A 25,517-nucleotide genomic window follows, 5' to 3' on the forward strand; every position below is an offset into this window, starting at 1 on the left:
GAAGAAGAGCTGCACCGTGTACCTGAGATCTAAAGAATAAGGGAGAAAGTGTGGACTTCCAGGAGGTTTTCAGGTGCCTCTTGTCTCTGACAGCGTCTCCAACTTTTCTTGTTTTTGATGCCCTTGACGGTTGGGAGGAGTCCCGCTCAGTTGTTGTGGAGAATGTCCCTCCACTGGGGTTTGTCTAATGGTTTTCTCGAGGTTACACTAGGGGGATGGGCCTGAGGAGCAAGACCCCAGAGGCACCATGCCCTTCTCATAACATCCTATCAAGGCTAAACCATCAACATGGCTTATCATTGCCACTGTTGACCTTGATCACCTGGCTGAGGTCTCTCAGGTTCTCCATTGTCAAGTGATCCCACACCTCCTCCCACCATTAGACATTTTACCCACAGGAACTCTGCTTCTCTCCACCGGCAGTGTCCAGGACTGCCTCTGCGTCCCTGTTCTACCACTGGCTTCCTTCGGTTGCAAACTCTGCCCTGAAGACTCTCCTCACTCGCCCAATCTCATCTCCTGTGATGCAGGAGGTAATTATTATTTCTAGAACAAAGGACCCAGAGCCGCTACTGGTGACCAAGTTCACCATCATCTCTACCCGAACCAAAACATTATTGGAAAAGTAAATTACTTTTATTTTCCTTGAAAATATTTGATAGGCAGTGCATGAGAATTCTCGCTGAGAAAATAGACCCAGAACCTATCATCAGAGGAGAGATGTTACCTATATAAAAAAAAGAAAGAACCACCGGGTACATTTCCACACTGAAACCTATTTCGCATTTTATTATTTACCCTGTACTCTTTCATCGATTCCCATCTCCTCTCCTTGAATTTATGAGCGGGTGGGCATAGCCTCCTTCCCCTCGGAGGACCTTTGTGATAATGGAGCATGCATCCGATTCTCTGCCAGCGAGGGCAAGGTAGCAGGGGAGGGCGATTTCAGTGGGAAAAAGTGGATCGCCTTGAGTCCTCATCTACGGGGGAGAAATGTTTCTGAGCTAAACAGACTAGGAATTTTTTTTAAAATAGACTTTTCGAAGGCTGATTTTGCGTAGTGAGGTTAAAAATGTCTTGAACTGACAGGAAGTATGTGGGGTTCCGATTTTTCGCGGCCTGCCCGTCCATCAGTCCTTTCCCTTCTGTCTGTGTGCTGTGGCCTCCTGGGTCTGTCTGAAGTCGTTTCAAATTCATTCCTCCATCTGGGCCTGTCTGAGAGCCCTCCAAACTCAAGGTACTGTCATGACGTGCCTGGACCTTTTCTGCTTCCATCGGACACAAAAGGAAATGTGTGTGTTTGCCCCACTGGCCGACTGGCCGCTTGGACCAGACCTGCCATTCATCCATTTGTTTTCTTCTCTCCCCTCTGCCAGGTGAAGAGGCGGAGATGAACACACAGTGTCTTCCTGGGTGGCTTGGTTTGTCCCTTCAGGGAACCCTGTCTTGTGGGCTGAGGCCTCTCCTTCGGATGAGTACCATTTTCTTACGAGCCATTTGCCCTCAGGTGAATGGCAAAGTCAACCCTCGCCCTTCTGTGAAGTACACACCATTGACAAGTTGCACTATAAAAGCCAAAGTCTGCACTGTTTTCCTCTCCTAGCTTAAATGGGGAAGCAAAGGGGTTTTATTCTTTTTCTCTCCCCTGGCCCCGCTTAAACATTCTAGTGGGAGGGGACTTCCCTGGCGGTCCAGCGGTTAGGACTCCGTGTTTCCACTGCAGGGGACCCGGGTTCGATCCCTGGTCGGGGAACTAAGATCCCACAAGCCGTGCGGTGCAATCCCAAACCAAACCAAACCAAAACAAAACAGAAACAACTGTAGCGGTAGAAGTTATGAGCCTAACGAAACTCTCATCTGGAAAATGTGTCCAGACCTGCAGTTACTGGAATGCGGCCGTTGCGCTCCGACCTCCAGAAAGCGTTTCCACGTGGCGCCTCTGTTGAATGTGATCATCTCCACCGTGCCATTTCTGCCGCCCCGTCCTTCCCCTCTTGTGTTTATTAGAGACTCGCCCGGCTTTCTCACCCAGAAAAACCCTTTGTAACAGTGAGCTCTCCTTGGTGGCCTCTCCTGGTGGGGCTGGGTTAGGGGACGAGCATAGATAGCCTGGGGTCCATGGATCCATGGGGATGGGAGAAACAACTCTGAGATTGTAGAGACTGGTAATTTCCGAAGGTTGTCGCTTTGTGGTGGTGTTAAACATTTCTTAACCATAGTAGAAGGGCCACAGAATGCTGCTCCTCTCTTTGTCTTTTGCTGGTGGGCTCGTCTCCGCAGGGTTTTTGGAACCCCCATGAGTCATTTCATCACCAAGGGCTGTTGGGGCCAAGTCCCCGCTCAAAACCTCTGCGAGGCACCTCCTCACAGAGGCGGCTTTATTGATAATAATGGCTCGTCCTGAGTCAATCCGTCCCTGGGTTGACGGCAGCGTGCAATGCCTGGAGCCTGCGGGGAGGCGGTGGCTGCCCGGGCAGATGCTTCTGAGCCCAGCCAGCTCCCCTTCCCCACACCTCACGCCGGGGGCCAGAGTTAGCAGGTGCAAATGCAGGCACCCAGTTAAAGCCGAATCTCACGCGAACAGTAAATACGTACATGTATATATACACACGCGCATATATGTGTATATAATATACATGCGTATATATGTTAGCGCAGTATGCCCCCAAACATAGCAGTAAGACACATTATGCTAAAAATGATTCATTGTTGACCTGACATTCAGATTTAACTGGGCATCCAAGTTTCATCCGGCCACCTTTCCCTAAGGCCTTCAGACCCCCCTTTCCAGCCCAGACCATCCTGGGGGGACTCCATGTGCTTGAAAATGGACCTGAATGTTCTTTCATGTCTGATTTTGCGTCTGCATTTTCCGGTCAGCCTGGGGGTGCTCTGTCATCTCTTCCCGTCTGCGTGACGCGGGGCTCTTCCTGCAGCTGGGTTGACTCCTGGGCTGTCAGTTGTCCCAGCTCTTAATCGGTTGCCTCTTAAGAGGGGTGGGAGGCTGGTCCGCTCACCTGGGCACCCGGACCCCCCAGTTTCGCCTGTAATCGGTCTATTTTGATCTCTCTCTCTCTCTCCCCACTTCCCTTTGTGTGTCCCTCTGCCGTCTTTGCTTTCTGGGTTGCTTCCCTTGGGTAAGGCATTTCCTTCTGTGACCGGAGGCCGCTCAGCCAGACACCCAGACCCCAAGCGAGGTCGGTGAGGGAGGCGTGCATCCTCTAAGTCCTGTCACTCCACCAGTGATGAAAGGCCACCTTCACTTTCTTTCTTTGCCAAGCCAAACCCTGGAAAGAAAGGGGTTAATTTTCTCTTCTCTTTGAAATATGTGCGGGAGACAGCATCAAAGCTGCCCCATTCTGGCTCAGAACACACACTCAGAAGCTGTAATCAGGGGTGACCTTCTAGGCAGGGTGCATTTCTACACTAAAACCTATTTGAAATTTTATCATCTCCCTCTTGCTATTTCATCTCCTCTTGCCCTCCCCCCTCGTATTTATTAGAGGCTCGGTAGGGATTTCTTTCCCTGAGAGAACTTTTATAATAATGAAGTATGCTTGGCAGACGCTCACGGTGAACGTACAGGATTGGAGGGTATTCTACAAGGGAAATGGGCAGGCTTGTTTTCCTCTGTCCGAGAGAAATAGTTAAGATAAGATGGACTAATTATTTCTCAAGATGGAAGTGTTGAAGGTTGCTTTTGCATAGAGAAGTTGAAAACTCCTTGAAGGGGCAGAAAGCTGCTGTGAGCATCTTTATGACTTCCCTCCCTGGCAGGCTGCTGTCATCCTGTCTCTCTGGGTGCCAGCATCCTCTGGGGTTCAAGCCCATTTCCCATCTTTCTAATGCTCTCCCCACAGTGACTTTTCTTCTTTTTAGATTTTCATGAGAGGTCTGACTGAGAAAGCTTACCAGAACCCCCTCTTTGGTGCTTCTAGCCCTCATTCTTTGATAGATGTTCATACTATTGTCTCATTCTTTTTCTCTCAGCTTTCACAGAAGCAGTGTAAACTACTTTATTTCAAAACCATTATGTTAGTTTACTCCATGATAATTTAAGCCGTGTATTCTTTTTCTGATTTGAATTTAGTAATAACATATTTTAAAACAGAAGTCAAGAAGATTTCCTGAATAAATTTCCAACAACTGCGACGTTTCTGGGTTTTTGGTTGTCCCGTCCCGTCCCGTCCCGTCCCCCCCCCCCCCCCCCCCCCCCCCCCCCCGTCTTTAACGTAATTTACGTAATTGAGTCATCCTTTCTTTCTCCAGGCATTTTAAACAGACCCTGGGACTTCTATGAGGAGAAAATTTTGGAGTGGGGGGGGGGTCGTCTTATCAAACCAGCTGTCTTTGATTTAAGAAAATAACCAGGGGCCAACTGTGTGGTCAGGTGCAGTGGTGCCCCCAGCCCGACCCTGCTCGGGACCACCCCCAGCGAGGATTCCAGAAACTGCTTGAAGGCAGGAGTTTGTAAGACTGTCTTCTCTCCCTGGAGCAAGATTTGCATATTTTATTTTTTTTAATTTTTTTCTTTTTTTAAGTATTTATTTATTTTTGGCTGCGTTGGGTCTTAGTTGTGGCAGGCAGGCGTCTCTCCAGTTGTGGCATGCGGGCTCAGTAGCCCCTGCGCGGCATGTGGGATCTTAGTTCCCAGACCAGGGATTGAACCAGCGTCCCCTGCATTGGAAGTCAGATTCTTAACCACTGGACCACCAGGGAAGTCCCAAAATTTGCATATTTTAAATTCTGTTTTTCCCACAACCTCCTTCGCCTCTGTATATCATTTGTGCAGAATTGTATATCTACCTCAAGTCTCATCTTCCACTCCATTCCCTACTCCTTCCCCAGGTGGAATTTTCTGGATGTGTGACATTATTTATACTCTTTCCCAGACAAGGGTTAAGGGGCATCTCCCACTTTCTGTAGGATCTGGGTCTTCCTTCCTAAAGTGGTTTTGACTGGCAAAACAGACTCCCTTTATGGGTGATGGAGTAGAAATCTTCAAGGAAAGACGTAAAGATTTCTTAAATGCCTCAAAGCGTTGACTTTCTCAAAAGTCCTAATATGTCAATCGCTGTTCTTAAAAAAAAAAAAAAATCTAGAAATCAAATTTCTTAATGAGTTTGGTAGGGTTAACATTTATTTCTGGGGCGGTATTCTTTCTTCTTTATCCTCTCTTTTTCCTTAATGTTGCGTTGGGAGTCCTACCTGTATTTCCAGGAAAGCCTTTGGTTGTGTAACTGAGCTTTTACATTTCCAATGTGTTTTAAGCAGACTGATTAAATGTAGGGGGAGATAAAGGGTGTGACCCTGAGTCTAGGAGAGTTTCTGAAGTTAAAAAAAAAAAAAAAAGTCCTGAATTCAAGTTTCCCATCATAAAAGGTAGAATTTCTAAAGCTGGTGGGAGGACAAAAGAGTGACTTCATGGGATTCTGAAAGACTTGGGTCTATCTCTTCCTGCTATTACTCTTTTCCCCTTTGTTCCATGCACTTCCGAGTCAAGCCTCTTCATCTCAGGGCAGAGTCAACCCTTGGTATTTTATTTCCTACTTCGCCTGAAAGAACTCACGACTGTCCCCCTTTATTTTCTGCCAGCATCCGTAGAAACCACATAGAGGCTTTTGCTCAAAACAGACTCATTGAGTCGCATTTTGCTACGGAATTGCAGTCACAGGAGTACTCTTTCTTTTGAGCCGGAAATCTTGAGAAAAGCTGAAGCCGAGTTGAAAGTCCTTCAGTTATGGCAAAGTCCACCCAGTAGAGTTTCTTTCATTATTAAGAAAAACCCCACTTAGAAAATCAGGCTGAAAGCATACATTCTTGAGTACATTTTGGTCTGAAAAGTTTTCAAAGAGTCTTTTGAGCTGCCTTTATTCTTTTCCCTTTCTCTCAGTCCCCTTTGCTCCTCAACAGTATTTAAGAAATGCTGTCGAATTCTGTGCGCGCACAGGATTTCACATTATTGAAATATTTTACCTTGACTCCTTCGCTAATGTTGTTTAGGAGAAATAGCGGGAGAAAGTTTTCAGCTTTCCAAACACTTGCCTCTCCTCAGAAAAGGTAGAACTATAGTGGCAGGTGCTCTGAAGAAAGAAAAGAAATGCCCAAGTACCATGTGAGATGGCGTACCTAAACACGTTACAAAACCAGAAGAGTGTTCTCTCATTCTGTTTCCTGGTTTTCTTGTCTAATTAACTTTTACTGCAGTTTAGGTTTGAGGGAAGAGCTAGATTCTCCCCGAACATTTATCTTTTCACAGAGACTGAACTTAGAATGTTTGCTTTCCTAAGGTGAGTGGGTAACCAAAATGGAGGAAGCCAACGCCAATATTTTCTTTCTCGTCTTTGTTTCTAGTTGGAAATTAGTCAATTTCCCCCCCTTATCAGGATTAGTGAAGGAGAAAAGGGAAGCTCTTTCTTCCCAGCTATTACCATTGAAATGGATCAGTTGCTTCTTTTTAAGGATGCAAATCTTGAGGACAAATGAGCTCTCTCAAATATCTCAATCATATTTCGAGAAATGGACCATCTTTTACAGACTCATTTAGTAATGAGAAGCATTGAAAACCATAATTCGAAGGGTAGATACTCTTGATTTCGATCTGGGCCTTATAGATCCCAAATGGTATTTTCAGTAATTGTATTTTTTCCCTTTCACCTCATACCCAGAGTGGCTCTCTAAATTTTGGGTACATGCTTATGGTCTGGGAACAAACTTTTAACTTCAGGATTGATTTTAAACATGGCTTTCCACTCAACATCTTTCAGGGGGGAAAAATAAATCTCTGAGAGGGAAATCTTAAACTGATTGCCTTTCATCAAAGAAGGGAAGTAAGCACCACTAAGAGTAGTTTCTGAAATAAAACATATGATTGCTTAGAAAACTGCATTAGGAGAAAGAAATACTCTGGCATGTAGTGAGATTTCGATAAATGTGTTTTTCTGTCCCTCTGGTGGGTCCTTCAACTATGTTGTCTCTGAAGAACCCAGTTGAGGTTTCATACTATTCCTCTCCAGAAAGTGGGCATAGAGGGAACCCACCTCAACAAAATAAAGGTCACACATGACAAACCCACAGCTAACATCATACTCAATGGCGAAAAGCTGAAAGCATTTCCTCTAAGATCAGGAACAAGACGAGGATGTCCACTCTCGCCACTTTTATTCAACATAGTTTTGGAAGTCCTAGCCACAGCAATCAGAGGTGAAAAAAAATAAAAGGAATCCAAATTGGAAAAGAAGTAAAACTGTCACTGTTTGCAGATGACATGATACTATACATAGAGAATCCTAAAGATGCTACCAGAAAACTACTAGAGCTAATCAATGGATTCGGTAAAGTTGCAGGATACAAGAGAAATTCACAGAAACCTGCTGCATTTCTAGACACTAACAACAGAAGATCAGAAAGGAAACAACCCCATTTACCATCTCATCAGAAAGAATCAAATACCTAGGAATAAACCTACCTAAGGAAGCAAAAAGACCTGTACTCCGAACACTATAAGACACTGAAGAAAGAAATTGAAGACAACACAAACAGATGGAAAGATACACCGTGTTCCTGGATCGGAAGAAGCAATATTGTTAAAATGACTATACTACCCAAGGCAATCTGCAGATCAGTCCAATCCTTGGATGGTTTTTTGAGGTGACATTTTCATGATTCCTCAGGCTGTTCATTTCCTCTCAAGCCAGATTAGGTGTCCTTGTGGTATGACTCATAACCCATCTCCTTTGTGGCATTTACCACAATACAAATCCTTATATAATTATGTCCTAATTTTCTTCTCTTCACCTACGTGTGTACTACCTCAACGAGGCAAAATTGAGCTTCTTAAATCATGAACAGTAAACCCATATCTAATTCCAGGGGGAAGGAGCCTCTTCTGTGCTTTCTCCTGGCCTCATTTACTTTCTTTCTCACCGGAATCTCTTCTTTTGAATTTTCTGTCCGTACCTAAGCTTTTAAGGGACTGAAATATTTTAACTGGATTTTTTTTTTTGTTAACATAGTTTAGGAAAAATTCCTCTGAGGCAGACGTTATCAAAGCAGCTGTCTTTCATTGAAAAAATAGAAAGGTAAAGAGAACTTCTCTGACAGGTACTTCCTGAGATAAAAGGTTTACCTAATCCTGTTGAAAAGGTAGAATAGTTCAATATCATGGGAGGATGGTGATGCAATTCTCTGAAATTAAGTAGCTGTGAATTGTGTGTGTGTGTGTGTGTTTTCATCCTTTCAACTTTTGTTAGTTGAGTGAACTGGGAGAGGTGGGGCTGGGGAGGTTTACTTCATGTCACTTGTGCCCTGCTGTCTTTGTCACACATTGCCTCCAGACGTTTTCCTGAGAGAAACAAAATGGCAGCCTGAACTCCAGGGTTCCGTCACCCACCAGTTCCCTCTCCGCCTCTGACTAGAGCTAATGGCTCCGTACCATTATTTTTCCTGTCAGATTTAATGGGGAGATATTCTTTTCCTAAAGCCATTAGTTAAGTAATATTGCTTACAGAATTGCTGAAACCAGGGATAACACCTCCTTCTCAGGGTGTAAATCTTAAGAAATGATGAGGCACTTGCCTAAACACATCAATTATGTTCCAAAGCCTGAACTTTTTTTCTGCTACAATTTTCATTTAGAGTTAAGAAAGTTTGAAAGTAATGATCCCTCAAAGTAGGTTCTCTTGATTCAATTTTGGCACTCAATAATTCAAATAATATTAGCTGGGCTTTTCTTCCTTTCTTTTCTTTGTTCGTCATTTCATTTTCTCTCTTCCCCACAATTTGTCCTCTCTTTATTTTAAGGCACTCTCTTATTGTCTGAGGATGATCCAAGTTTCAACTTATTGAAAGATTTTAAGCATACTTTCCCACTAAATATATTTTTTTAGAGAAAATGGTTAAGTGAAGTGTTCTCAAACTGATTGCCTTTCATCAGAGAAAGAGAAGAGAAATTTAAATCATAGAGAAAAGTGGTTTCTGGAAAAAAGAGATTGGAAAATGATTACTCGGAAGAGTCAAAATTTCACACAAAAAAATGAGGCTAGAACAGAAATACTTCAGATTTGGTTAGAGATGGGAAAATATATTTTTCTTTTCCTTTTGAGTCTCTCAACCTTTTCTCATCCTGAGAAACTGAACTCTTGGTATGAGGGTGTGAGGGTCCATCTCCCTCTGTCAGATGTGTGTTCTGATTGAAATGACTTCCCTTGCACACTCTGGGGCTTTTCTTCATGACCTTCAGTCTGAATTTTAGAGCCAGTGTCATTATTTGCCTCTGATTTTTCTTTCAAACGAATAAAGCAATCCCATACTTGTTGCAACAGAAAAGCAACATTGACATATGCAAGGAAAGCTTGACAATCCCCAGCCTCATGGCCCCCCGAGGTTGCCAGAGTTGGGCTGATGTGCCATCACGTACATGATGGACACTTTATTTTGTTGTTTACACAGATAGATCATACCATACATAGTCATCGACAGCTCTTTTCTTCTTAATATATCTTGTATATAACTCTAGGCATATATTACAGATTGATAGATAGATCATTTTAATAATGGCACAAAACCCCACAGTATAGCTGTACCATATTTATTTATTCAACTCTTCCTGTACTGATGGATGTTCCTGTTGGTTCTGTTGGTTTTCCTACCACAGCTATTGCTGCAGTAAATATTCTTGCTCCATTTTGCAAAGAGCAGTTGCTGGATCAATGCGTGTTTTGTAATTATAAATTTCATTTTATAAGATACTACTAAATTACTTTTCAAAAACAGGGTTACTCTCCCGTAAGTATCTTTTTAACAGTATTTTTGAAAAGAAACTCTGCTTCTGCAAAGGAGCAGAGCCTGCGCGGAGACTAAAGCCTTCCCTTCATCGTGGGCGCCCTTGAACCTCTTCGTGGACAAAGGGTCTCACGCTGGCCTCTCTTGGCAGCCCTCAGGCCACGCATACGTTGGTTAGCACGGCGGGCGCTGTTGTTTGAATATTAACTCGTTATCAGTGTTTAAAGGGAATCATGGAACTCAGATTTCTGGTTTCTCTTGGAAAATGGATAGTTCTGGCAAACTGGATGCTTGGTCCTCGGTGGTCTTGGTGGGTGGGAGCTGAGGGGCAGCCTTGCCCTTGGAGGCTGGGCCTGTCCTCCCTCTCCATCCACAGCCCTCACCCCAGGCAGAAGCCCTTGTTTCTGTTATTGGTCTGGCCCTGTAGCTTTTGAGTTTGTGATTCTTGGTTTCAACCAGGGTTTCGCAGCCGTGGCCCTGTTGACCTTCGCAGCTGGGTCCATCCAGGGTGGGCCGTGGGTCCATCCTGTGTACCGCATGTCCAGGAAAGTCCCCGGACATCACCTCCGGCTGAAAACCACTGGCTCAAACAGACCCACAAATCCCATTTTCTTCGGTAGATGTTGAGATCAACTTTTCCAAGCGTGTTCCTGAGCCACTTTCATTATTTCTCTCTATCCTGTAGGCCTCTGTCTCGCTTTCTGAAGGAATGTTGTTGAATTCTGTACACAACCAAGCTTTAAAGTCACGGAAATATTTCAAACCAGCCCCATTCGCCGAATTGCGAGAAAATATCTGAGCGGAGAAAGTGATCAAAACACTTTCCTTTCATCTCCGGAACAGAAGTGTAGACACGGCCGTGATTCCAGGTGGTTTCTCAAGTAAAGGCTTTACCTAATTACACACACGTAGAAGGTACAATTTCTAAATACTGGATGAAGAGGCTTGAATAGGTCCCTGGAAGAAAGGGAGACATTGCCTTTGTTCCCTTGGGTTTTCTGCGGTGGTTGTTTTTTTGTGATTTAGGGCCTCGTGCAAGCACCCTTCTCCCCTTCTGTTCTCACAAGAGTTCTCCTCAGAATGTTCCCGAGCATCAGGAAGAGTCAGCAAGGCTGGGGAGGGGGTCTCTCCAGGGCTTTTCTCCCCCTTTGCCTTCTCTCTCCTTCTCTGACAGGAGCAAATGACTTTCCTACATCTTTTCTCATTAGAATTAATAGAGAAGTATTAATTCTTTCCCTAAAGCTATTAGTTAAGTCACAGAGCTCCGGAATTGCTGAAACAGGGTAATTTCTCCTTCCTTCCAACGTGTAAATCTCGAGGCAAGATGAGAAGCTTTTGTGATTGTATCAATTAGGTCCCCAGGAAGCGACCCTCATAGACAATTTTCGTTTAGCCATAGGAAACTTTTAAAATAACGATACATAGACTAGACGGGCTGCTGTGTTCTGTCATGGCATTTAACGTTTCAAATGGCATTTCTTCGATCATCTCTTTTCCTGACGTGATTTCATCATCCTATTTTCACTCTGTATTTTAAAGTCACTCTCTTGTTGTCTGGACAGGATACAACTTTTAACTTAAAGCAAGATTTTTTTTTTTGCGGTACGCGGGCCTCTCGCCGTTGGGGCCCCTCCCGTTGCGGAGCACAGGCTCCGGACGCGCAGGCTCAGCGGCCATGGCTCACGGGCCCAGGCGCTCCGCGGCATGTGGGATCTTCCCGGAACCGGGGCACGAACCCACGTGCCCCGCAACGGCAGGCGGACTCTCAACCGCTGCGCCACCAGGGAAGCCCCTTAAAGCAAGATTTTAAACACCGCTTTGCACTAAACATAGTCTATTAGGTGAAGAATTCCTATGCGGGGACAGTTCTTGTCTTCATTGCCTTTCATCAAAGGAATAGAAAAGAGATGAGAACCACAAAGGAAAGTGGTTTCTGAAATAAAAGATTCATTTGTGATTACTTAGAGGCGAACCTTCCGAAGACTGCATTAGGGTAGCACAGAAATACCCGATGCTGTACTCCATCAATATATTTTCCTGGCTGTCTCTCAAGTCGTTCTCTGCCTGTGGGACTCAAGTGGGTGGCCGCTCCCCACGTCCTACAGTCCACCCACTTCTGATTGTTTTCTGATTGGAATGAATGTCCCCAGCCCCTGCCTGAGAAGAATAAAGCTTCTTCCCTCCATCATTTTCAGCCGTATGTTTTTCTTCTTCAGAGGCCTCATAAACAAAAATTGTAATACGATTGCAGAAACAAATGAATTTACTTGTAAAAAATTTTAGTCTGATATCTGGTGTGCCATAGAGCCTTAAAAAATATTGGTTGAATAATTACTCAAATGAATGATTCAGACTCGGTAGAGAGAAAACCAGCCCCAAACAGGTGGCATGTGGGAACGGTTTTACAGTATGCATGGTTTTACTCATTTCCATGGATACAGGTGGGGTCAGGGCCCCACTGTACCATCTCATTGCACCCTCTGCTTTTTCCTTCCTAGCATTTGCTACATATGTTTGGTGATTTTTTTTTCCGATTGGACTTTTATTTTTTTCATATTCTTTTCCATTATGGTTTATTACAGGATATTGAATATAGTTCCCCATGTGATACAGTAGGACCTTGTTGTTTATCCATCCTATATATAATAGTTTGCATCTGCTAACCCCAAACTCCCAGTCCATCCCTCCTCCAACCCTCCCTTCCCTTTGGCAACCACAAGTCTGTCCTCTATGTCTGTGAGTCTGTTTCTGTTTTGTAGACAAGTTCATTTGTCATATTTTAGATTCCGCGTGTAAGTGATGTATGATGTTTGTCTTTGTCTGACTTACTTCACTTAGTATGATCATCTCCAGGTCCATCCATGTTGCTGCAAAAGGCATTATTTCATTCTTTTTTATGGCTGAGTAGTAGTCCATTGTGCATGTGTGCCACATCTTCTTTATCCCTTCGTCTGTCGACGGACATTTAGGTTGTCTCCATGCCTTGGCTATTGTGAATCGTGCTGCTATGAACACAGGGGTGCACGTATCTTTCTGAATTAGAGTTTTGTCTGGATATATGTCCAGGAGTGGGATTGCTGGGTCACGTGGTAGCTCTATTTTTAGTTTTCTGAGGAACCTCCGTATCGTTCTCCATAGTGACTGCACCAATTTACATTCCCACTAACAGTGTAGGAGGGTTCCCTTTTCTCCACACCCTCTCCAGCGTTGGTTATTTGTAAGTGATTTTTTTGTTTTTGGTGTAATTATTTGCTGGCTGAATTTCTCCCCCCGTTAGACTGTCATCTCCATGAGGGTATCTGCCTCCGTCACTGAATACATTGCCCGTGTTCAGCACCGTTCCTGGCACAGAGCATTGACTGTGGTCAGTGCTCGATAAATATTTAGGCTCCATCATATGGGCTCATAAATGGGCTCAAAAAATATGGACTCAAAGGGGCTCAACTAGTATTTGGCATATGAGCGAATAACTGCCCACATAGTGATTCCTCTTAGAGTTCCGCCCCACTTTCCTTAAGTAATTGCAAATTTTAATTGCTAGCACATTTTGCATCCTTCGATGACAGGGATGCTTGTAAACAATTTCATCTCAGATAAATTAGTAGTCTGGGAGATTACCCCTGGGATCGTGTTGTTGCTTATAGCTTACTCAATGAGGCCAATGTGATAGACTCATTTTTACCCCTTCCTTATAATTCAGCGTCTTTGGACTCCAAATTCATGGAGGTTTGGGGTATATTGGGGCAATTGATGAAAAGGCATCAAATTACTTACATTTTCAGATAATGATATTTGAGTAATATGTCTGTTAGCATTTTAACAAGGCCTCGCAATGAGACAGCCTGCAGGAGGCTTGACATTAAAGATGTCACCGGTTAAGCTGTACGTTTCATCGTGTTGTTTCTTCACTCCGTTTTCCTTCTAATTATTTTACAGTTTCCTGTCGCCTTTTCAAGATGGCTAAATTTAAATTTGCTACAATACTAGGCAGTCTCTTCCTCCCTCCACGTGGTTTGGCAATGATTTCTGAGGGAAATTATTAAAAACGCAGCCTTTAATCGGGGTGTGGGGGGGCAGAACAGCACACAGAGCTGTGATGAGAGATGGGTCCTATAGTATGACGCTGGTAATTGCGTAAGAGCGGTCGAATTCGCAAAGATTGCGATAGGACGGTGGAATCCATAATTTCTGAAGATGTACAGAGTGATTCCCAGAGTGATGCCGAAACGTAAAGAGGATGCCGTTCTGTGCTTTAACCCTTGACTGGAGCCCTACCGACCTTTTGAAAAGGGCCATTCATCTAATAGCAAGGATGCTTTCCTTCTTCAAGGGTCACAATTCGATTAACACACTTCTGTGACATTATTTGGGCATTTTTCACAATGAGTAAAGATAACGCACTTTTCTCTGTAGACTGTTAGGTCACAGGCAAATTAAATCAATGTATTTTCTTCCCTTGCTTCCTCGGATGAGTCAGAAGTTATTGGTCAAAGGCGTGCATGACCTTTCCGTTAAGCTTAAAAACCCAAATGACCTGCTGAGAAGATGCTTGGCCAATCTGATTATTTTCTCTGTACTAATTGGTTTTACTTCTTCTTTGAATTGAATGAATTGCCTGGTGGTTTTGTCACTGTGGGAGCACAGCTTAATCCACTTAGAGCGAGGCGCTTGGGCTTGGTAAACTCTGGAGCTCTAGAAACGTTTTTCATCATTGTGGTCTCTGGGTGATTTTTCATAGGTGAGAATGCAGGTGGATCTCAAATCCATCCATTTTCTCCATTTCTATTTCCACTGCCCTAGCCAAGTCATCTCGCCTGGCCCCCTAGACTACTTTGGGAACCTTGTAACTGGTTTTCCCATCCTATTCCCCTCTCTCCTTCTTCAATCTCCATATAGTAGCCAAGTGCCTCTTTAGAAGATGTAGACCTCTTGCTGGAAACACTGGTTTCTTCACAATGAATGAAGAATAAAATCTAAACCCCTTCCCAGGGCTGCCTGCACCCTACAAGATCTGAGCCCTTGGTGGCTCCCTCAGCTTCATTTTGCCCCGTGCTTACCACCATCTTTCCACCACCGCCTTCCACTGATTCCTTAATCCTCCCAGCTCCATCCCACCGCAGGGCCCCTGCCTCTGTTCCTCCTTTGTCTGGAATGGCCTTTGAGGGCCATTCTTATCCTGAAGGTCTCATTTCAGGTGTCACCTTCTCAGAGATGCCTTCCTCAACTAGGCAAGCCAGTCACTCTCTGGAATCTGCCCTTCAGGGACTGTTACTCTCTATAATATTCCCTGTTTATCATCACTTTTGTTATTACTCTACCCTCTCCTGTTCATTGCATCTTTGTCATAGCCTCCTGTGTATCGTTCCTCTCTGGGGTTCCCCCCGTTTATTTCCTTCGTGACCCCCGTCACAACCTCAGTTATCTTACTTGTCTCTGTTTCTCTTCCCCGTCGGAACAGAGGCTCCTGAGGGCCAGGGCACCTTGGTCTTGTCCTCCAATTCCTCAGGGTTGAACATGGTACCTGGTTCCTTGAAGGAGCCCAGGACATGTCTGTTGAGCGGATGAATGAGATACCAAAGACCCCGGTGCTGCCTCTTCAGGTGATCTCAGGAACGTGGTGCGCAAAAGTCATTGCTTCCTTTCCCAAATTGTCGCAAGGTTGATGGAGTTTTAAAGTTGATTTACTCAAGCCTGGTGTGCTCCATCATCTTAGTGACCTACCCCTGGGGGTATAAGGAGTAGGTCTGTTCTTTTGGGTTCAAGGTAGAGGACAGAGCACATACACTTCCTACACTTTCCTCCCAGACATTAGTGAAGGAATGTGTTTGGAATGCCCAGGCCCAAGGGGACAAGATGACCGGAGAAGAAATGGCGCCACAGTTGTAGGGGCTGGAATGCAGAGGCTAAGTGGTCACTGATTAGCAGACCCAAGTGAACTTAATCCTTGTTTAACAGTAGTCAAGCCCTAGACATTCAGAAATCCATGGTACCAGGTGGGACTGAAAACAGGAGCGTTGGTTGAAAGAATCAGCAGCATTCAACCCCCCCGCCCCCCCCCAGATCTGCACCCCGCCCCTGCTTCTCAGAGCCTGGTCACGTCCCTCGCTCTCGCCCCCAGATAAGACTCTGGGCTTACTCTCTGGAGACTCTACAAAACGCTGGGGAGCAAGGGGGCTGTACTGAAAACAGAGGGTTTAAACAAAGGCTGGCACCGCACATCGAGGCCTCCGCTCTCAATCCCAATTCTGACTGCAGGATGCTGGCACCTGCCTTACACTTTCCAGGCAGGAGATCAGAGAACTCCTTGGGCAGAAGCCGACCGGCCTGTGCGGAAGACCTAACGGGCATTACTTCAGGTCTCCCCACATCAGCAGGGCAACCAGATAACCCTGCAGGGAGGTCCACGATTGACATTTTATGTTTGTGAAGTGTTTCTAACCAGTTTTTCAGTGCGTATTTCCTAAACATGAGCAGGTAGTTAAGATTGCCAGGTATCTCAGGGAAGCCTTTAGTGGGAAAGAGAGATAAAAACATACAGAAACAAAGGAACTTGGAAGAGAGACAATATAGGAAGAGGCGAACTTCAGCAATAACAATGACAACAGATCATTATTAATCTTGCCTGAGACAGAAGGGAAGATGTTGGAGCCATGAAATAGTAACAGGATGCTATAAAGAAGGAATAATAATGATTAATAATAATAATGAAATTCAAAACATGATAGCAGACACGGACACCTCTGAGTTGAAATAGAAAGTTGAAAGAATCCTCCCAAGTGAAAAAGACAAAGAATTAGAAAATAGGAGAGAAAAGATAAGAAAAATAGAGGATTAGATCAAGATGTCCAATAACCTACGAAGAGCAGTTCTAGAAAAAGAGAAAAGACAAAACATAAGGAAAAAAATATATCAAAGAACATATTTTTCTAAAATGGATAGACGTGGTTCAGGTTGAAAGGGCCCACTGAGTGTCCAGACAATGAATGGAAACAGACCCAGGACCATGGTAACACTGGCATTAAAAAGAGTTTAGGAGTTTCCAGAGAGAGAGAAACCAGAAGGTTTCCTCCAAAGGATCGGGAACCATAAATCATGTTGGCTCCAGACTTCTCAACAACTAGAGCTCAGTGGAGCCACATCTTCAATTCTGAAGGAAAATGAATTTTAATTCAGACAGCTCTACCCAGACAAGTAGCCAATTAAAGTCTAAACAATTTTATTTCACCCTTTCTCATGAAGCTGCTGGAAGTTTTGCGTTAAGAAAGAATGCAAACAGAGTAAACCCAGGAAAAAGAAGCGTGGGTGTCCAGGAACCAAGGAGGTGAAGAAAATTGCCAGGATGAGGGTGGCACACGGGCTCAGCCCCCATCGGGCCAAGGGAGCAGTGGTCCACTGGGAGCAGGTCAGAAAGTTTTGAGAGACAGATCTCCAAGGAAATGAAATGGAACCTAATAAATGAAATAAAAGACCACAGGGAAGGAGGTGGGAGGATGATTTTAGGAATAAGTCCATACAAAAAAGTAAGCAAAAGAAAAAGACAAAATGATGATTAACTCCGGGGAGAACGGTGCTGGCAAGAAAGGCAATGTAATCACAGCACGCTACCTGGCTTGGTGGTGAAGAGAGGTAAACACTGGATGTCCTAAACAAAATTATGACATCATAGCCGTATGACTGGAGAGAGGAGAGAGGGGAGGGGGTGTGCCCAGGTGTGCAGGTGGTAAGGATTGTGGATGGGGGAGCTCGTCCTAAACCCTCCTCTCCCCTCACGACGTCATAGGCTATCCTCCAAACCGGAAACAGGGAATCCAGAAGGGTGCTACACGCTTGTTCTTAGGAGAGAAGGAGATAAATACAAAAGGAATCCAAAGTGGGAAAAGATGAGTGGGTGGGCAGGTGTGGCTGTTTCTCTTAATACACAGAAATACTTGACTTTTAAAAACTCTGTGCATGTGTAGCGTTAATCAAGCTAAAAGCAGATGTAAAAGTGGGTTGAATGCTTTTCTCTGGTGACACAGCTCTTCTAGAATGTTTTTCTGATCTCCTCTCACGATGGGATCTACTTGCTGAAACTCTGTGGTCCTTTGGACTTGTATCCCAGGCCAATGTGACAAAATGGAGGAGAGAGTACCGATGAAGGACGAGGGAAGGGCAGCTCTTGCCCTGAAAGGGAGATGCTGTTTTGGGGATGTTGTCAAGGCCATATCTTCATCACCCCTCTCCCCGCACACATCACAAACACCACCACAGAACCACAGCAACACAAAAACCAACCTCCCTCCTGCTGTCAGCGCCCTGATGGAGACTAAGGCATCCTACGTGATAGGGAAATCTCTACTCTCGACCCTCAGTTGAATGGCCAGAGAATTCAAACCGATCCAAAATTAACCCATGTGGCCAGGAAGATGACTTTGATGAAAAAAAGATTCACATGAAACATCTTCTAAAATATCTGTAACCGAGGGAGTTTTCTGCCTTGGGAATTGGTTTTGCCATTTCTTTCCTTATCAGAAGCGGAGACGTTTTCCTTGACCACGTGAACCGTTTCACGGTAAATCCACTTCCCAGATACACCGTGTGAGATGAGGCTGTGAGTTCAGAGCTGGTCGTAAAGACACAGATCAACTCCTAGGAAATGACTGTTGGCTGGCTTTATAACTTCAGGTGTATATCCATGTGCCTCCCCCCTTTTTAGGTCTAAATCTGTCAGGGGAGACGCCTTGTGCTGCCTCAGAATCCTCTCTTTGTGTTGGGGACGGAGAGAAGGAGGAGAGGAAGGAGGGCACCAGACACAGCTCGGGAAGCTCCTGTCCTCACCCAAGTTCAAGAGCTGTCAGGGAAACAGACAGATCAACCTCGAAGGTGGGAACTGTGGCTCTGAGCGGTCTCTGCCTGTCTCTGTTCTAGATTTATGCCTCTTTTTTCTTGTTAGTGTCCAGTGTGGCAAAACTCGCTTGGGCCACCTAGAGGTTTCCTGGCACAGAAACCCCGTGAGGCAAACAGACGCCTCCAAACATTGCGCTCAATCAGCCGGTGACTTGGGCTGTGAACTTGGGATGATCTCACAGTTGATTAAAAAATCCCAAGTCCCTTATTATTTCATACCTGAATAGAGATGCCTGTCACCCTGCGGAGGTCACTGCAATGCGGCGTCAATGCCAGGCAGACTGGGGGGGCTTTGGGCTGAGAAACATGAAAATGCTATAGTCCAGACCGCACCTTGAAAAACCGCTAATCTGGAAAAACTCAAATGCACGGTACTATAAAGTAGCACACCCGCTGCAGGAGCAGTGATGATTTAAAATCGGATGCTCAGAACCGGTTGGATAATTGAGTGGCTGGGTTTTCACAAGGCCAGATACAAATACAGAGCTGTCTCAGTAGCTTATTGTGTGTCAACACGGAACTTTACTGGAGTTATTAATGCATCAATTAGTTATTAATGAAAACTGATGAGAGCACTGTATCGAAGTTCAGGCTCTGTAAAGAATCATTAAGACCTCCAGACCTTGTTCCCGTTGAGGACCACGTTTCTGACCACACGTATTTTGTACCAATTAACCTCTTGTCCCTCCATTTATTTTCCTTTGCACGCTGCTGCAGGAGATTTCTCCATCTGCCGGTGAGCATGGGGGTCGTCATCCTCAGAATACAGCTGTGAGGTCAGAATTATCTCTGCCATCCGACTCCTTGGTGGCGGTGGCTAATGACAGACTTCCAGCCCGTGGCAAAGGTCTGCACGTGGGATTGCCTGAGACTCACCTGCCGCCCCCCCAGGAGCAAGTCTCAACAGACCCCACACCACGCATTTTCTCAGATGCTCAAGAACCTTCTTCCTTTGAGTCCAAAGGAACCTCTCTCTGCCATGACCCTGCTACCTCTGTGGCTGCCTTTTGTCCTTCTCTGGGGAAAAGAGCAGGTCACACAACCCTGGGAATTCACAGTGTGGAACCACAAGACCACAGCCAGGGTGCAAGGGAGACTCTGACACAAAGCTCCCCCGACAGAAAAGCGATAGCAGAGGGTGTGTCCCCATCACTCTTGCCAGGGAAACCTTCATCTGGGCAGAGACTTTCAGGTTCAGTTCCACTGGGGTCCGCTGGAAAAACTCATCCTGAAATACCAGCTTCAGGACCAGGTTCAGCTAGTTCACACCAAGAGGAAGGGAAACACAAGACATTTTTCCCTTCGGGGGGCAGATACGGGTGTGGGGAAGTGCGGGTCCCCTGCCCTCCTGTAGGAAATGACAGTGGGAAATGTCAAGCATCTGGATTCATCGCCCTAAAGGATGGTGTGGTTCCGTCTAGCCCAGGGCAGCCCACGGAGATCCCTGCAGCCCCTTCGAAAACCCTCAGGAAGAGGAGTTTGGAAGGAATGAGAAAGCAAACTCGCGTGGAGTTCAGCGACACCAGCAGCGATGATGAAGATCGGTTGGTGATAGAGATCTGAAACTTCCAGAGGAAGATGCGTCCACGGTCAGAGACGGATGATGCTTCACAGTAAATGCCGTCAAGCGGGCAGGAGGACTGAACTCTATTCATGAAGCCCCTACAGAGAGGAAAGCCATTTGGGGGTCTTTCTAAGATCTCCCCAACCAACTCTGAAACCCAAACGCAGCTTCACCCTTCCCGAGAGGCCCTGCTCGCAAGGCACCAGGCTGGGCAAAGCTGGCAGTGAAGCAAGGTCTAAGAAGTCTTGACCTACACAATGACTGTGGCTTGACTCCCAGCTGTATCCACTGCATCGGTCCTTCACTGCCTCACCTGGGAAAATGACACTGACCCAGAGAGCCACGATCGACTTGTTTCCGAACAAATGTGAACCCCCCCAGAGTCAAGGTGACAGGTTCCCTCTGTTAGTGACCTGGGGGTTGGCTTCAAAGGGAGTGAGCATACTTGGGAACACTGGGGTAGCTTGCAAAAGAGATGGGGTGTGAACTGGGCATCGAGATACTTCTGTTTATTCTGGAGACAAAATCCAGATTCATGCAAAAACTGAAGTTTGGTCCCAATAATTTGCCTCCTTAATGGAAGCTGTAAATATACTTCAAAATGCCCATGATCTGGTGAAATACTAAGTATCTTTCAGTGTCGCACAAATGGTCAATGCTTATGTATGATTCAGTGACACGAGCACATACAGCTCTTGTGCCCAGTGCCTTTTCTGTGGAGACCTCTGAAACCCTTGGTTTTTCCAGCTCTTGCGAAAGGAACGTTGTGTTAAAAGTTAATAGAACAGTCTCTGTAATGAGTCATTTTTGAGGGGGAAAAATTCACTTATTTTCCTCTGATTCTTTCTGTCATATTGTGCTCTGAGCAACTTCAATTAGAGGGTTACATTTTAGTAATCTCTGTAGCTTAAACGGCTGCCTGCTTATCGCGATGGGAGCCTTTTAGATTTCCTCCAGAAACTTCAAGGATACAAAACTAATTGGAGTTTTGACGCTGTTTTACATCTCGGTAATTTTATTTTGGGGGCTTGGTGTTACTTTGCTGTCAAATTAAATCAGCCTCTGTATTGTGTAAGTCAGAACAGCACAGAGAAAATTCGCCAGTGTTCCAGGCCCGTGCGCCCCTGTACAGAAGAGAATAGGTGATCTACGTCAGACAGCGCAGCGAGCAAAGCCTCCGGTTTACTGCGCTCTTCTCCTCCTCCTTAAGTGGGAGAGGAGAAACTTCAAGACATTTACACTGCTGCATTCCAGTAAAATTTCATACTTGCTTTTGGTTTTGTACGATTTGAAATTTATAGCCGAGCTCTCTTGGCTTCACTTTGATGTAAGGATGTTCATACGACATCTTGTAGTTCAAGGGCGGCGCAGCGACGCGGAACACCTCGCACGAACGCAGATGCCTTGATACGTCCTTGTCTGTGACGAAGGATGGTCCGATCTCACGCATCTTCAAGTGAATTTTCCAATTTTAGGGTAACTCTAGAAACGTCAAGGTGGGACCAGCTGCCCCGGGTGACTTAGCGTATGTCTGTGGTCATTTCCCATGCACTCATACATAGCCAAGTGATTTCAAGCCCAGCCAAGGAAAACATAAGAAGGGAGGTAAAAGGATGCTAAGCGTTTACTTCGTGTACTTTCTAAACCAAACAGAAGTGATGTAATTATCTACCCATTGGATTGTCCGTGCCACTATAATGAGAGAGAGGTCTAAGGAAAATGGTCTGAATCCTGGAGGGAGAGAAAGCGACCTTGTCCTGAGCTGGCTGGGGAATCTTGGTGAAGACTCACGCCCTCTCAGCACCTGTTTCTCCGACTGGGAAGAAGAGAGTAAGACAAGATGTGCCGAATGTGACCTCAGGCCCCGACCCTTGTGCGAGTGGCTCGGAGGTGGTCCCCGTGGGAAAGGGTCCTGCACGCAAGGAGTTTGGGAGGGGGCTGTGGGGAACTAAAGCCAATTATTTTTTTGAAGAACGTGAGCTCAGGGAAGCTCCTTCTAATTTTTTTTTTCTCTCCAGAGCTCTAGATTTGGGGGTGCAATCAACCCATTTCTAAATGGTGGCTCGTAATGCAAAAATTAGAAGCAAAAACAGAACACTGCTGTGTGAGTGGGAGACAACATGTCTGTGGCTTCGGTTTACTTTGTGTTGGGAGGTACTGGTCATCCAGATGCTTCTCTCCTGGACGGCTGCTGAGCTGTTGGCTGGACCACTGGACTGAAGTCAGTAAGTCACTGCTCCCAGTAGCACCGACCTCAGGATAGTCAGGTTAGGTGGAAGCTTGATCCTTCTACGAGCCACGGATGCTGGCTGCCACATCCCAACCTCCATCAAACATGGCGGAACATTGATTCCATCTCCAACTCCCCGTGTCTCTCATACAAGAGTGAGCAGGTTACCAAAACTTCCTGTCTCAGCTGGTCACTTAGCTAGTTGGTGGCAATGTTTTACAAGTGTACCTTACTTTATATCAACATGAATTTGTGAAAAGCTATATTTCAGTGGGTTTAAAAAACTTTTTTTTTAATGTATTTTGAATGACCCGAGGGGACTTGGCTATTGAAAATCATCCCAAGGTGAATATTTTTTTTAATGAAAAACTCTTTTATAAAGCAACAAACAATCTCTGATTTTATACATCTTAACTTTCCTAGGGTTTTTCTTAAAGTGGAATGCAACTATAGGGATACATTTTAAAGATAATATCAGTGATCTAGAACCCAGTTTGGGTTATTGAAAATAAAACTTCAGTAATATGGATTGATCATTGCTGCAGTGACTCTACAAGTGTGTGCTGTGTAATGGTTCAGGGAAGACAAATTGATTTTAGAACAGGGCAAACTAGAGTTTAAAGATCAGGGATTCCCCCTTTCTCCCCGGTACTGCTAATTTCATTGTACCTTCAGGTAAGGGCCTTAACCCATGGTGTCTCAGCTTCTCCCACAGAGAATAACTCCTGGGATGCTGGCACCGACTAATAAAGGGCACTTTGAATTCTTTCCTTTTCTCTCAGAGCAAGGTATACAAATGCCACTAACCATGATGCTCAAGACACTGCCAAGTTTCTTTCTCCAGCTGTACCTACACCTGGCCGGATCTCACTTGTTGAAGATGCATAGAGAAAAGAGCTCTCATGTTCCCCCTGTCAAGTGGCTCTTAACGTCATGTGCTTTTTGATGGACAACCTGAATCCTCCTTGTTGTAAAGCATGATGGAGACAACTCGTGTCTCCTGTTGCATATGACCTTTGAGATTCTGGACGAAGCTAATATCCTTTACTTCACAATCCAGAAGAACCTATGGTTCATTTGTCAAGAGATAAAACAAGACAGGGGATTGGTGCTTCTAGATTCGAATCAAAACTCTGTCAATAGCATGATGGGTACCTGAGGGCAAGTTAAACTTCCCTTTCCTAAAATCCCTCCCCTAAAGCTCAAATGGGAAGAGGGGCCTTGTAAGAACGCATCGTGGCCACAGTTCTTGGCAGGACAGGTGAACCATTTGCACCCTCACGCCAAAACGTATTTCCTTGCATTTACATTCAGTACTTAGAAGGATCACGTTACTCATTTTTTCCCCAGCATAGAAATTTGCATTTTGCACAAAATTTGCCTGGTGCAGTGGATTTTTATAGTTATGGAAACTCATCGTTATTGGGATGTACCACTGCTCAGATCCCCAGACGTAATTCAATATGGTGAGGAGAAAATGGTCTGCCTGGCCCTATGGTGACCATATCTACAACCACAGCAAACAGGGCTTGTGTATTTCTTCTCACTTCAGTTGTGATTCCCATAATTCTTGTGAGGGAGACCTTTGGCTTTTGAAACACTACATTTCTCAATATACAAGCACAAGTTTTTGGCCTTCTCTTTCAGATACTCATTAAACATAGGTGTCAGGACCCAAAAAATCCAGTGCCAGATTTGTACCTTGTACAGTCCTTTTCACCCATGCTTTGTACTTATGTGGGAATACATATAATTCAATCTGAAGTGTAGAACATTGAGCATATTACTTCATCACTGGAAGAAGAGAAGCCAGGGAAGGTGTCAGCCTCAGTCAGTTGAAGCCCTAGAGGATGACTCAATACCTTATATATGCAGTCAGCTCTTCAGAACTTACTACTCTACTGATTGATTGTCCACAACCGAGAAGCTATTGGCTTCTTGGTGGTTTGTTTAAATGTATTTCCTCCTTTATATGGCTAAATTATTTTGTTTTGATAAAAATAAAACTGAAAATGAAAACGCCTTGTGTGATTTGTTCACATTTTAACCGAAACTACCACAAAAAATATCCTATATAAATTGGATGTCCGATTATTCCTAAATAGTTGACCAGGCGTCCTGGCCGCCATATTGGTATCCCATTCCACTCAACGAAAGAATTAGGTTATGGCAAATTATCACATTTTCTTGTGCTGTTTTCTTTTCCCATGTGTCTCTTCTGTCACTGTCTGCCATATTTTATGGTTCATAACTTAGAAATGTGTTTTTAAGTTCCTAAATGTAGCTAAAGTTTGAAGCCACACGAGGGCACTATCCACAGTGCAATAATCCCAGAGTTTTCCCCTTAGAATTGACGTTGCTTAGATAATTAATATTATTCATTAACAGAGAAAAAAAATCTGTAATTCAAAGCAGTGCCTCCTTATGAAGATAAATCATGTACTCTTGGCAAGAACAAGTAGACTTATTTTACATACCAACACAATATTCTTCTATGTCTATACCTCCTGAAGCCACGTGAAGTCAATGAAGACACAATGCATTGGGAGAAAAAGTGGGAATGGAAACATGGGAGGAACAGATACACCAACTGATGGATCTTCATAGCTTTTTTGCTAACTAATCAAACTCTAATAGTGATAAATTAATCCATTATTTCCAAATTTCCATCATTTGAGAACCATCTTACTGCTTTTTGCCATATGTATCCACATGTGAGTACATTATTTACTTAATACTTTTATTTAAATCATCTTTGTCTTCAAGAAGCTATTCTTTTCCTAAGTAATAATATCTGTGAAATAACCTTAATTTGGTAGTTGTGTGTATCTTCTGATATGCATTAAAATAAAAGTATTAAGACTGGTTATCCATGTACCAGTTAAATATCATCTTTGTACTACCCGGCACACACCCCCCACACTCAGGGGAAGCATGGAGCTAATCTAAAAGGTACATGTGTTGTTAGTTCTGGAGTTACTCCGTTTTTTTGTTTTTGTTTTTTGTTGGTTTTTTTTGCGGTACGCGGGCCTCTCACTGTCGTGGCCTCTCCCG

At 44.6% G+C, this 25,517-nt stretch overlaps 1 protein-coding gene across 1 annotated transcript in view; it reads left to right on the forward strand.

Moving 5' to 3' along the window:
- Positions 1 to 20,232, forward strand: part of ZNF831 (zinc finger protein 831) — a 79,294-nt gene extending 59,062 nt beyond the window's left edge. The window contains exons 5-6 of the mRNA XM_065893590.1: positions 18,494 to 18,645; positions 19,387 to 20,232. Of these exons, the coding sequence (XP_065749662.1) occupies positions 18,494 to 18,645; positions 19,387 to 20,232 (998 nt within the window). The remainder of the gene's footprint in view (positions 1 to 18,493; positions 18,646 to 19,386) is intronic.
- The last annotated feature ends 5,285 nt before the right edge of the window (positions 20,233 to 25,517 follow it).

Source organism: Phocoena phocoena, chromosome 15 (genome assembly GCF_963924675.1).
Source record: "Phocoena phocoena chromosome 15, mPhoPho1.1, whole genome shotgun sequence".
NCBI classification, from domain to species: domain Eukaryota; kingdom Metazoa; phylum Chordata; class Mammalia; order Artiodactyla; family Phocoenidae; genus Phocoena; species Phocoena phocoena.